General features: G+C 33.6%; 1 protein-coding gene across 1 annotated transcript; it reads left to right on the plus strand.

Annotated features, from left to right (window-relative positions):
- Window positions 1–50: 50 nt before the first annotated feature.
- Window positions 51–11,996, plus strand: LOC134279129 (ATP-dependent RNA helicase DDX54-like). Its single transcript, XM_062761479.1, has 20 exons — window positions 51–402; window positions 3,214–3,322; window positions 4,037–4,107; window positions 4,527–4,715; window positions 4,985–5,034; window positions 5,176–5,217; window positions 5,318–5,413; window positions 5,736–5,919; window positions 6,054–6,185; window positions 6,293–6,503; window positions 6,847–6,981; window positions 7,136–7,227; window positions 8,302–8,437; window positions 8,713–8,786; window positions 9,044–9,229; window positions 9,654–9,802; window positions 10,039–10,137; window positions 10,239–10,345; window positions 10,652–10,789; window positions 11,760–11,996. The coding sequence occupies exons 1-20, from the start codon at window positions 127–129 to the stop codon at window positions 11,939–11,941; spliced, it is 2,658 nt and encodes an 885-aa protein (XP_062617463.1). The 5' UTR covers window positions 51–126; the 3' UTR covers window positions 11,942–11,996.
- Window positions 11,997–13,200: the final 1,204 nt, after the last annotated feature.

The following is a 13,200-nucleotide window of genomic DNA, read 5'->3' on the forward strand; positions in this document are numbered from 1 at the left end:
AGATTTCAATATGGCAGCGCCCATAAATTTGTGCATGTGATGATCATGTGTAGATTTTTTACCGCAAACAACTAATTTTAAAGATTGCCGTCTCTGTGATATTTATATTTAAAGTAAATAAAGAAAATGACAAAGTGGAAGAAGAAGAAGAGATCACAAATTACAGAAAATAGCGGGAATAAGCTCAAACCAAGTCATAAAAAGAGCATGGTACAAAAATCAAAATTGAAAACAAAGTCTAATTCTAAGGAGAATGGTAACAGACTGGATGGGAAAGTTAACAAAGGTGTTAAATTCAGAGATAAGAAAAAATTCAGTAAAAGACGACCTCATAGTGAAAAGGAGGAGGAAGAGGATTTGGAAGTTGTTGGCAATAAACAACAAAAACGGATTCATGTTCAGGTACACTTCAAGTTCACTTTAACCACCCTAACAAAAATATCGATAGCGAGCGGCGCAAAGTGCTGCTCGTCACTGCAAGCTCTTAAAGCAATGCCTGGGGGAAGAGAAAATTCTGACTTTGCACATTGATCAGGTCCAGTACAATCAGTACATTTAGCTACGTAGGTAGAATTACCTACGTAGCTTTATTTACCTACCTCAGGTAGCTTTATTTAGCTATTTCAATGTAACTTTTCTTTTTATGGAAAAGAGACAAAAAATCGCAGTTAAATGACTATTGATATTTATACTAGGGTGACTTTAAAAAACATTCCAAAGCAAAGATAGTTTAAACATCGCTGTGTTTGGTCAATTTAGAGCAAAACATGTAATTCCATTGTTTGGTTATCTGTCCGTGCGGTGAGGCATGACTGAGTATGATTACTTCACATTGTGCTGAATAATTACCGACCTATTATCCTGTTAACCAGAACTGGACTTCTTTGTCATTTCATTCAAGGAGTTCTAACTGTCATACATAGCCCCAAAACTTTCAGAACTTTGATTGCAATTGCGCAGAAAAAGACACTTCTTCAAGAGGGAATTTTTCATGAATTGTTTTCAGATGAGTTCAAAGTTGAAAATGATCACTGCATCAAAATGATAGTTTTTGCACATCCTGAGAAAAATGCTTTTTTATAGAAATAAATTCATTTGGTAGCAAAAATCAAGCTACCTGAGGTAGGTAAACAAAGCTATAGGTAATTCTACCTACGTAGCTAAATGTACTGATTGTACTGGACCTGTTGATCCAAATGCTATTTTTTTTTTACAAAACGTTCTTCATTAACTTTCAGCACTGTGCAGACTCCTTTTTAGGGCTGCCACGATTAACCGAAATATTGGTTAACCGCAATTCACAATCTTTCAGTTCAATTCAGTACGTTTTTCAGGGATTTCGATTAAGTTTGAATTTTTCATACTAACATCTGATGTTGTTAAGCGCATTCTGATTGGTTAATCGAAAGAAATGATGGCAAATCATATTAAAGTAAACAAAAAACACGAAAATGGTCGCGAAGAAGTCGACGGGGGGACAACTTCCAAGTTCCATTTTCGACAGAAAGACGGCACAGAGGATAAGTGGATTTACTAAAAGGCAACACCCATCAGCCACGTAATTCTGAATCTAAAGGAACTGATACAGTGCTGCAAATTTCCTTATTTCTATTTATATTAACATCGTTTTGAAAGTGAAATTATTTACTGACATTCTTGTTATGAAGTAATGTGTTTAGGTGGTTTGATATCATATTGGCGAATCAAAAATTTTAATCACAACAGGGATCTAACCATTTTTATTGGGACAAAATAGCCTTTGTAAGCAAATCACCAATACTTTTATGTTTTAATAGCATAATATGTAATCATTGGTTTTGTTTGAAGGATTTGTTTGCATGTTTCATATTTTAAAACTAGTGACCAGTATTATTAATAATTTGGATTTCAGACATTTAATTCTTGCATCATACTTAAGTTTGTAATTAGAACATTAGGTATTTTCTTTGTTTTCTTGGTTTTACTTTCCATTTTATCTTAATAAACCTTATAAAAATATGAATCATTATTTATTAGAATGTCTTATGATCATGATGTTCAAACATTACAGATTTTTTACAAAAAATGAAAAAAAAGGTTCTATTTCTTATAATCGAATCGAAATTATTCGAAAATCGAGTTTTTTGTTTGAACCGAATTGATTTGAAAATTTTCTGATTCTTGGCAGCCCTACTCCTTTTTCATAATACAATTTACATACGTCATGTGACATCAGAGTTGAGATGGACCACATGTCACGGGTATTAGGTTCAAATCCTGATTTGATCTGTCACATTTTTCTCCTCTTCAGCAGAGTTCTTGAAATCTTTTTTTCACTGTCAGTCATTTGGACTGACTGCCATGTGAAGTTTGTCAGTCCAGACAAATTTCTATCAGTCCAAAAAATCAATAAAAAGATGAAAACTGTATTTGAATTTAATTATCAATACAGTGTGTACCCAGCGCCAATAAACACTGCACACTTCATGCCGATTTGATCGTCGTATAACAACTTACATTGAATTCTCGTGGGGTCCATTTCTTCATAAGTTTTTAATCTAGTTCAATTTTCTCACCTGGCTGACCTTAGCTCCATCTGACAACAAACTAGTTTACCAATCATAGTTTGGAACTTGCGTTCATCGAAGAAGCCATTACAAGAAACAGAAAAGCGTTTGAAAGATTACAATCGCTCAATTATAGGGAATTTGAGCAAAATTTGGTCGGATTGACGAAGTTCCTCTGTCAACACTTACCGGTCATTTGGACTGACATAGAATGCAAAGTTATCGATCCTTGGTCATTTTTATCAGTTTTGCTGACAGGACCGAAAGATTTCAAGAACTCTGCTTCTGGTACACAAAGTTTACTAAAGTGAGCCCAACAAGAGAAACTTAAAACTTGGAGTGAATAGATACTGGAAATTGTGTCTGACTAAAATTAGTGCAATATATATAGTATAATTATATGTTAAAATTTACTCAATTATAAAAAAATTAAATATATTTTGATACATTTAATATTCATCAGAATGAAACTCACCTTTACAACGTGACTAAAGAAAAATGTATAACTATAATCATGATCTCTCAGGATTCAAGATTTTGGGGGTAAAATCATATAGAATATTTGGTTGGGACTTTAAACTCATTCCAGCATATCCTTGGTATTTAAGATATTGATGTCCAAGATACTGTCATAATAAATATTTGATTATTGATAAATCTTAAACAGGAGGAGGAAAGCTCAGAATCAGATTCAGAGTTGGAAATGCAAGACACAAGGAAATGGCTGACAGAACAGAACAGAAAAAAGAAGAAATCTGGTGGATTTCAGTCCATGGGTAAATAAATTTTATTCAAACCAAACTTAGAATAGTACTATAAGTGTCTTACTTTTGGCTATGTATTTATGTCGCCCCAAACGAGGTCGGGGGTGACATACTGCGATTGTATGCATGTTTTTGTTCTCCAGGCTGTTTCTCGGAGATGGCTGGGACAATCTTCCTGAAACTTTCCTCAAAAGATGCTCACTGGTTGTAGTTTTGTTGTGTGGTCATTCTATTTCAAAATAGCTACCGTTGCCAAGGAAACGTGTGAAAAATAACGAATTTTGTCTGGAAGTGTTCTTTCTTGTCCTTTGAACATTCATCATGAAACTTTCTCATATTAATGATTAGTAATTGTAGTTGTGCGATTCGCATTTAAAATTTTCAAATAATCGATTGTTGCCATGGTAACCAGGGGAAAGTGAAAATTCTTTAACATTGATTTTAAAATCAAAGTACCGAAAGGACTGACACGAGTTGTCCAAGCTTAGCTAATGGGTATTGTTTTAGTGATGAAAACATGAAAGTCTTGTCCAGTTCGGGGCGACAATCTAGTTTTGTAAGTCCCTTTGGTAAAAAGCATCATCCACTACTTCATGTGCAATTAATGTTAAATGACGAGCACATAAACACACTGTAAACATATACCGGTATGCCACCAACTGTATACCATGTGTATCAGAATTGTTTGATTTTTCTACATGAGAATCATTTGCTTGATTATTGCAGGTCTGTCACACTCAGTTTACAAGGGTATTTTGAGAAAGGGATACAAAATACCAACACCTATACAGAGAAAGGTGAGCTACAGATATAGATTTAATAATTTTATGAGTGGTTATTGAATCAAACATTATTTTATGTTCATATTTTACCAAAATTTTGACAACCCAGATTTCTCTGCAGCTAGGGAAACTTTAGCCCCTTTATATTTGCTACTTTTGCCCTCATAGCAGTTGGACAATTTTTAACAGGGAAATAAAAAGGGAAAATTGGCATACAGGGCAAAAATATCCCTTTGAATAATAAAAGGAAACAGTCATAAAAGTTCTATATAGGAGTGGCCTGTAGATGGAATTTTCAAAATTGTAAACTACATTTTATTTTATCTATAAATGAAAATGAAAGTGAGTGAACTCTTTAACTGTTCTCTAATTCTGACTAATAACAGTGAGATTAATTTTCCTTGTTTTATGAATTACTCAATTTTTGTTTGTAGACTATTCCATTAATCATGGAGGGTAAAGATGTGGTTGCCATGGCAAGAACAGGAAGTGGAAAAACTGCGGCCTTCTTGATTCCGATGTTTGAGAAACTCAAAACCCACACAGCAAAATCTGGAGCAAGAGCTCTCATCTTATCCCCAACCAGGGAATTAGCACTACAGACTCTAAAATTTACAAAAGAGGTCAGTAACAAGTTCTTTTTAATTTTTTGAATTAATAAATCATATTTGGACCAATTTTTAGATTTGTTGTATTTGTAATTTTATAAAGTTCCTTCTGATTGAATGAAAGAAAATGAAGCTTTTATTAATTTTAATTTTAAGAAAAAACTTCACTGGTATTGGTCATTTGTGTTTATTTTCTACAAGTAATTAAATAAATTTCCCTTTCTTTGCTTGTTTTGATCTTTTGTACTGTTACGTAAAAGTAACATGTTGTCTCTTTGTTACAGCTAGGGAAATACACAGGACTGAGGGCTGCAGTGGTTCTTGGAGGAGATAAGTATGAACATATACATGGTATATATGTACTTATTTAGTGATTCTGATAAACCTCTTAACTAGAAATTAATAGATACTTTCAGTAGCAGAGAGAAAGTTGTTTTAATAGAATTATTACATGCACATGTAATTTTTATTGCAGGATGGATGACCAGTTTGCTGCACTACATGAAAATCCTGATATGTGAGTAAAATATTGTGCACTTTGACCTATTTACATGCATCAGTAATAATCATCAGTGGTTGCATCCATAGTGGAGGGTTAATTTTAATTATGATTTCAGAGTCATAGCCACGCCTGGCCGTCTGTTACATGTTTTGGTTGAGATGGAAAAGAAACTCAAGTCTGTGGAGTATGTGGTATTTGATGAAGCTGACAGGTATTTATTTTCAGATACATACATTTAATACAATATTAACAGAATTTTTACGGGGAATTTATTTTTGGTATTATATGTAAGAATTTTGAAGTTACTAAATTGGAATATCACTAATTATTCTTCAGCATTGATGGAAACCCCCCTCTTTTTTTACATTTGAAAATCACTAAAATATTAGTAATGAAAGATGCATGTATATATATACAAAATTTTAAAGGACAAATCACTATTCAGATTAGAATCTCCCTAAGAATCCCATCCAAACACTGTACCAGGTATTTGTTGCTGTTGGTCCTTCATGGCTGTAATATAACCCTTGTAGGTTGTTTGAGATGGGCTTTCAGGAACAGCTGAATGAGATAATCCACAGACTGCCTGAGTCCACACAGACAGTGTTGTTCTCTGCTACACTACCTAAGCTACTGGTAGAATTCGCTAAAGCAGGCCTTCATGATCCCACTCTACTCAGACTGGATGTAGAAACCAAACTCAGTGACCAACTGAAGGTAATCCTGAAGTTTCAGCTAGAGCATTGTATATACATGTATTTGTATTTGTGAAATAAAAAATTTCAGTATTTTTTATTTGGTGATGAAATATATAGAGTACTATCAGAACTTTTCCTTGTAAAACTTTGCAGCAATCTTTCTTCCGCTGCCGAGAAGAGGATAAACCAGCCGTACTGCTGTACATACTCAAACATCTCATTGACCCAGACCAACAATCTGTCGTGTTTGCTGCAACCAAACATCATGTGGAGTACCTACATATGGTTATCATTTTCTTCGGTCACTTAATATAGTCACTCTGTTCATCTTTGTAGTCTAAAATGATAAGGAAGATTTATTTCAAATACTTATATGACTTTTTCTATTCCAGATTTTGTCCTGTGCTGGAATTGACTCCACCTATATATACAGCTCATTGGATCCAGCTGCTCGTAAAATCAACGTGGCCAAGTTCCAGCATAAAAAGGTCAAGGTCCTAATCGTTACTGACCTTGCTGCCCGTGGGATTGACATTCCGCTGCTGGACAATGTCATCAATGTGAACTTCCCCGCTAAATCAAAGCTGTTTGTACATAGAGTGGGTTAGTATTGCTTCATTCTGTTTACTTCCATGCTTTTGTGTGTACTATAGACCATAGAATTTTCGTGATACCTTATTTTCATGATATAGGTAGTAAGTAACTATGAGTAAGACAGAATTTTCACAAATTCTGGTAATTTTGGTATATAATCTATCCATATGTACTAATAAGAATGTATGCCAGAATAAAATTTTTATGAGGTTTCTTTCTTGCATGATTTTGTAAAAGTAAAGTTCTCACAAATAAAAAGTGCTTAGAGTATTCATTGCAATATAATTTGTTGTTTGCCATCCTGTTGACATTTATAATAATTTAATACATGTACCTGAATTTACCTCTACAGGAAGAGTAGCCAGGGCTGGCAGGGAGGGTTATGCTTTCTCTCTCGTGGCGCAGGATGAAGTGCCATTCCTTCTGGACTTGTTTATTTTCTTAGGAAGATCCTTAACTTTAGCATCACCACACAAAGTCTTAACAGGTCAGGGTCAAATAATGTCTAAATTAAATCTCTGTACATTTAAAAGATTTATTGCCTATGAATATTTGTCTTGTTTGAGAGGTAAAAAAAATCATCACTCTATTTAAGTTTTTCATGTAAAGTCTTGTTTAAAAACAAATCTATAATATTTCAGATGAGGATGGGGTGCTGGGAGATGTTCCACAACTAGTTATTGATGAAATGGAGGAACAACTGAGACTTTGGCACACTGATCAGATTGACTTGGTGAGGAAAAAAAATAAAGCAAAAACTTGGCAAGCTTTTGGCAAATAAGTAGGGATGTCAACGAATAGTCAACTATTCGACTGTCAGTCGAATGGACTGACGATCGAATAATGAAACAACATTCGAATATTAAATAAATGCAAGAAAAGGGGATGAAAATGAAATTTTCATCTCAAATTTGAAAAAGGGTCCTTCCTCAAACTATACAGCTGTATAGTGTACGTCCTCAGACGAATAAGAGCTCAAACACAGTCACAGTATATAAATAATTTTCCACATTGTACATATAGAAAAACAGTAATTACATACCGCAATAATTATTTCTCAATCACTGACTTTTTTTGTTATCGTACGTGGTAAATTATGCAACGCTATACTGGACTATGAAAATTATTTAAATGACTTGTACTAATTATATTTATAAACTCTAGGAATTTCAAATGCTTAGGAACACACAGTATTTGCATAGCCGTGAAGTTTTAAAGTTCAATAATTATTAAAACAATAATCTTACATAAAAGACATTTTGATATATAGTTTAGGCAATCATAAATTAAACAAACAGTATTTAACATTTTCATTGGATATTTGGATAGTGTGTGTTTTTAATTCCCCATTTCCAATTTATTAATAAGATTTCAAAAACACTGTGCTATAAAAAAAATTAAATGCTCCGAATAGTCGACTATCGTTCGAATAATGCAATCGAATGTTCGACTAAGGAAAATTAATATTTTGATATCCCTACAAATAAGTTGATGATACAAGGAAAACAACATTTTGCAAATTTCATGCTGAATAGAATGACCTTCTTAGTATATATGTCTATTGTTAAATTGAATGTTGACTGATGTTTTTCATGCAAATTGTTAGGCCATGGGTTTGTAACTTGCAAAAACTAATTAGAAATCAACCTTTCTTTTTTATCTATGTACGTGTATTATGAAGTCCAAAGAATTTCATTTCTTCATGAGCATTTATTTCAGTATGCAGAATTCTTAAATATAATTAGGCTGTTAAAATGATTTTCCTCAAATTACATGCACACATATATATAAGTTCTTTTTCTTTCAGGTAAATATGAAGAAGGTTACTGGAAATGCCTTAAAGAAGTACCTTAAGTCACGCCCCTTGCCAGCAAAGGAGTCGATAAAGCGATATAAGCAGATACTTCAGGCCCCAGACAACATGGGGATACACCCGGTGTTTGGTAGATTGATCTGTTAATCAAACTGAAATGTTGATAAATACTTTTAACACATTAAAATGACTAAAAAGCACATTACATGTAAGTGTACTGCACATTCATCTGGACTATGGTTAACAGTACTGTCCAATGAACATTGACAAGCTTTATCAATTGCATAAATTTTAAAGTTCTTTATTAGATACTTTGCATAAATCATTTGTGTTTTCATAAAGCACCAGTGCATGTTGTAATTGTACAGATTTTCTAATTGACTTATTCATTTATATGATTTGTAGCCTCTGAATACAGCACAGAGGAACAGGAGAGGAATAATCTACTGAACGCTCTCAAGTCTTACAAAGGACACACTGTGAGTGTTGGGGTTTTAAAAAAAATTGTTTTAGTGAAGGTGTCACTAATTAAATATAGTTTTAAGTGACAGTAAACATCATCCAATAAGACATCTTTACCAGACAATAGGTAATTAAATGGATGAATACAATCATCCAAAGCTACATTATATGTTAAATCAGTAAAAGAATAGGTTTTCCCTTCTAATGTAAAAGCTATGAATAAAGATGATTTAGCCAAGAAACTTTGAGATAAGTTTTTCATTTGGAAATGCAGACAATTTTTGAGACCAACACATCCTCCAAGAACAGAGGCTTTGACGTGATGAAGCAGAAAAGAGCCTTTCACCAGACGACCATTCAGAGAAGAAATGAGCAGACGTCAGAATCCATGGAGACAGAAGCAGACGACAGTGATGGGGCTGAGTCAGAGCAGGAGATGGCAGATGAGGACAATGTACAGGTATATGTGTACCAGAATTATTTAGAGTTACTCCCCTTTAGCTGCACAAATTACCAGAAAGCATTGTCCATCGACATTTAATTAAGGATCCTAAATTAAAATTTATGTGCACAGTATTTCAGTTCCTAATGAAATGTTATCTTTTGAATGTCCCAGTAGAGCAGTGGTAGCACAGTTGCTTCTTCACTATTGCCACACAAATCAATCATTAGATTGAGCAGGGTGGTAGAAAGGGTATGGTGGTCCCCTTGCTCAGATATAGGGATTTTCTCGATATAGCTTTTGCCTACTCTGTGGCCCCTTATGCTAATGTATAAACAAATAAAGAGGGTTCACCATAAGTTTTTAAATATTGTAAACTGATCATCATTTTATTTTTACACTTTTTTGAAAATTTTTGTGCGTATTTTCTGTTTTCAAATAGGAAACATTTCGAACTGTCATTGGAGGAAAAAGGAAGGCCAACAATTGGGTGTTCGATCCTGAGAGAAAAAAGAAGCATAAAAAAGAAAACATACGAGATGAAGAAAATTACTTACATTATCGCCCCAAAGATTTTCAGTCAGAGCTAGGGTAAATGAATAAAGTTATATACATGTGTAAACTAAAGATACAAAAAATTACAATTTACTTAGGATGCTAAGTGTAATAAGATTTCTTTAAAAAAAAAAGTAGCACTGAAACTTATATGTGTCCTGATCTTTTAAATAACTTTCAATTTGAAATAAATTTAAAGGGAAAAAACCCAACATCACTACATGTACAAAGTGTTTTGGGTATAAGTTCTGAAAGATTGTGCTTTTTTAAAGGTTGAGTCTGGGAACTTCTTTTGACAAGGAGGCCTCAGGAGCCATGTTAGATTTGTGTGATGAAATAAACAAAACCAAAACTACAGCTTCAACAAGATGGTGAGATGTCAAATTTCAACCATTTTTTTTAAAGAAAATTGTTTCATACAGTGTTTTTTTCATGAAAGAGGAAAATATACACTATGCACATTTTTCTTTAGGGATAGAAAGAAGAAGAAATTTGTTAGTACCAATGAACAGGCAGCGAACAAGAAGAAGATTAGAACAGAGAGTGGAGCACTGATATCAGCCTCCTACAAATCTAGAGCATATCCTTAATAGCACAAGACCATGTCTGTGTTCTTGTTATCAGAGTCAACATCAATAGTGCCAATTGATCAAAGATTACTGTAAAAATGGAAATCTTAAAAATTGTGCAAGAATTTTATAGTTTCAATGAAAAACTGGTTGAAGCAAGTTAAGATTGGGATTTCATACAAGAAAAGCACATTTAATAGTGTATTTTATTCTTTCTCACAATGATTTCAAGCCATTTTCTCTTAGCTTTTGAGGTCCTGAGACAGTTTAATGTACTTGTATTTAATTTTATAATTGTTTCCTTAACTGCTGCTTACTTACAAAGACTGGCTAGATAGAAACAAAATGGCTACAGCTAATGAGAGTGGGGATGAAGAGGAAGAAACCAGCAATAGGAAGAGGGAACCAGACAACAGCAACAGGTTAAAGGTCATAGGAACCAAGCGAAGGAACTGTAAGTAGTGGGAAAAAAAATTATTCCTTTAACAAAATTACATATACTGTATAGGGGATTAATTTCACAGGTTGTAATTTTCACGTTTTTCTCTCATCTGACACGATCGCAGTTTCTTGAATTCGCGGAATTTGGTATGTAATAAAAGTAACTTCCCTTGTATCCATTTAATCCATACCATTGCTACATGTAAACGACATAAATCAGCGTTATGTCTTTATTTCACGAACAACAGGGTAAGTTATTATAAAATTGTTAGATTTTATAAACAATTAATTAACACAAGTGCAGATAAAAAATAGTCCCTAAATGTTAAATGACTCTTATATGCTATTACGATGAGTGCATGTGCACCCGATTACGATGAGTGCATGTGCACCCGAGATATTCAATACAACTCAGCGAAAAACCACTGGACGGAAAGAAAAAAACTTTTTATGTAGTTCTACGAAATAATATCCTTCCACACCTCCTTTGTCAGTAGGTTCGATATTTATTTGAATGATTTCAAAATGTCGATAAAAACTACATGAACTAATACGCATGAGAATGCAGGTAACAAATACACGTGGTAACATTAGTTACGCAAGGGTAATCAAAACCCATGGCCCACGAGTTTTGATTGATGAAACATGTAGCGTTGGCTATTAAAACAGCTTTTGAACAAACACAAATTATTATCTGCCGATTTTAATTAAAGTAAAGCGTGATAATTAAAATTAATTGAATGACAGTACTAATCGCAATTACTGAAATGACCATGGACTGCACGTACACCTATATAAATCTATCGTAGTCTATTCTCAAATTTCACGGATTTGTTAACACCGTGAATATAGCGAATATTAACACCGCGAGTTATTTTCCCCCTATACAGTATTTGGTTAGTGAAATAAATTTGTCAGTATATATCTATCATATATCAACAAACAGTTACAATGATTTAAAAAGGGCTTTTTTACTATCTAAGGGCATACAAAAGTCAAAGAGGACAACAACAAAAAGGGAAGTCGAGGAGAACTGAAGCACCCAGAGCAAATTCTCAAACAGCGAAAGCTGAAAGCCAAAAAACAGGCATTTCAGAAAAACCGACATAAACAAAAACAGTCTCGCAGAAACTTCAAGGCTCAGAGAGCTAAAAAGAAACATTGAGAGCAATCATCATTTGTGTTCTGTTATTATTGTATTAAAAGTTTACCATACATTCTTTAGTGTTTTTTATAGATATCAATTTACAGAAGGTATACAGATATATCTGATGAACTTGAAGAAAGGATCTTGTAGTGTGTCCTAAAATGGGAGAAATTGATCAAAGCTTTATATAAAGATGATTTTGAAATTGAATGGTTTTTGAGGACTGTCTGACATACAGTTTTTATCTGAAAAAAAAGCACTGTTATAAAAATCTAGCCTATTAAAATGAAGAATATTATGTTGCTGGAATTCAAGCAGGGGAATTTTGTAATTGTCAATTCAACCCTCTCTCACCATAGATCTGAAGATTTAAAGATTTCAAAATATAAAAAATGCAATTTAGGGATGTTTTGAAGAAGATAATCTTCCTCACTTTTTGGATTACTGTTTTTGATCTACTAGTAGTTGAAATGCAGGAGTGTACGTGGGCCTTATAGGTCAGCTAAGTATGTAACAACTCTCCTAGAATTGAATTGGGCTCATCTTTTAAACCAGAGGCCACAAAATAAAAAAAAAAATTGAGACATGATTAATTAAAGAGATTTATCATAACCTATGCACTTAGTCTGTTTATTTAATACACAGAAGCAGAGCAAAGGATTATTAAAGAAATTGTGCATTTCACTAGATAATCATTAGAACCTGTACCCTATAGGAACCCCTGACCCTGGGCCACAGTCATTTCACAATTTTGAATAGGGTCCCTTGCTCATCATTACTTTGCATTTAGTTTGTTTCTCAATAAAAAGAGAAGATTTTCAAAGGATTAAATAAATAATTCAGTTTCACTATATAGTCAAAAGAGTTCTATTCACTGACCTTGGAGCCACATATTTCACAATTTTGAAAGAGGCGCACCCTTGTTCATCATTGCCATTCACTAAACTGTATACAGGGTTATCTTCGCCTATTATTTTCGTCTTTCACATTTGCAAACAATTTTGCTCTGTTTTAAATTCACCCAGTCACAATTCTGTTCAAGAAATGATGCTTTTTTTTTTAATTTGCCCCGTTTTAATTTCGCCCACCTATGAGTAGGGCGTACGGGACGAAAATAAAACGGGCGAAAATTCCCCTGTATGCAGTACATGTATATAGTTCATTGGCTTAATACCCAGGAGAAGAGGAGATTTTCAAAGAATAAAATTAATGTATTTTCACTTAATTATCCTCTAATCCAGGGGCCAGGAAATTCATATTTTTTAATGATGCCCACC

This window comes from Saccostrea cucullata, unplaced genomic scaffold (assembly GCF_032062105.1).
Source record: "Saccostrea cucullata isolate Sc308-1 unplaced genomic scaffold, CSIRO_AGI_Scuc_v1 ctg126, whole genome shotgun sequence".
Lineage (NCBI taxonomy): Eukaryota > Metazoa > Mollusca > Bivalvia > Ostreida > Ostreidae > Saccostrea > Saccostrea cuccullata.

What these genes read in the sequence shown, in the direction of transcription:
- LOC134279129 (XM_062761479.1), top strand. Translation starts at nt 127, where the DNA reads ATGACAAAGTGGAAGAAGAAGAAGAGATCACAAATTACAGAAAATAGC. An exon ending in TGGTGGATTTCAGTCCATGG is followed by an intron (nt 3,323 to 4,036) that starts GTAAATAAATTT and finishes TGATTATTGCAG; the next exon opens with GTCTGTCACACTCAGTTTAC. An exon ending in ATGTGGAGTACCTACATATG is followed by an intron (nt 6,186 to 6,292) that starts GTTATCATTTTC and finishes TTTCTATTCCAG; the next exon opens with ATTTTGTCCTGTGCTGGAAT.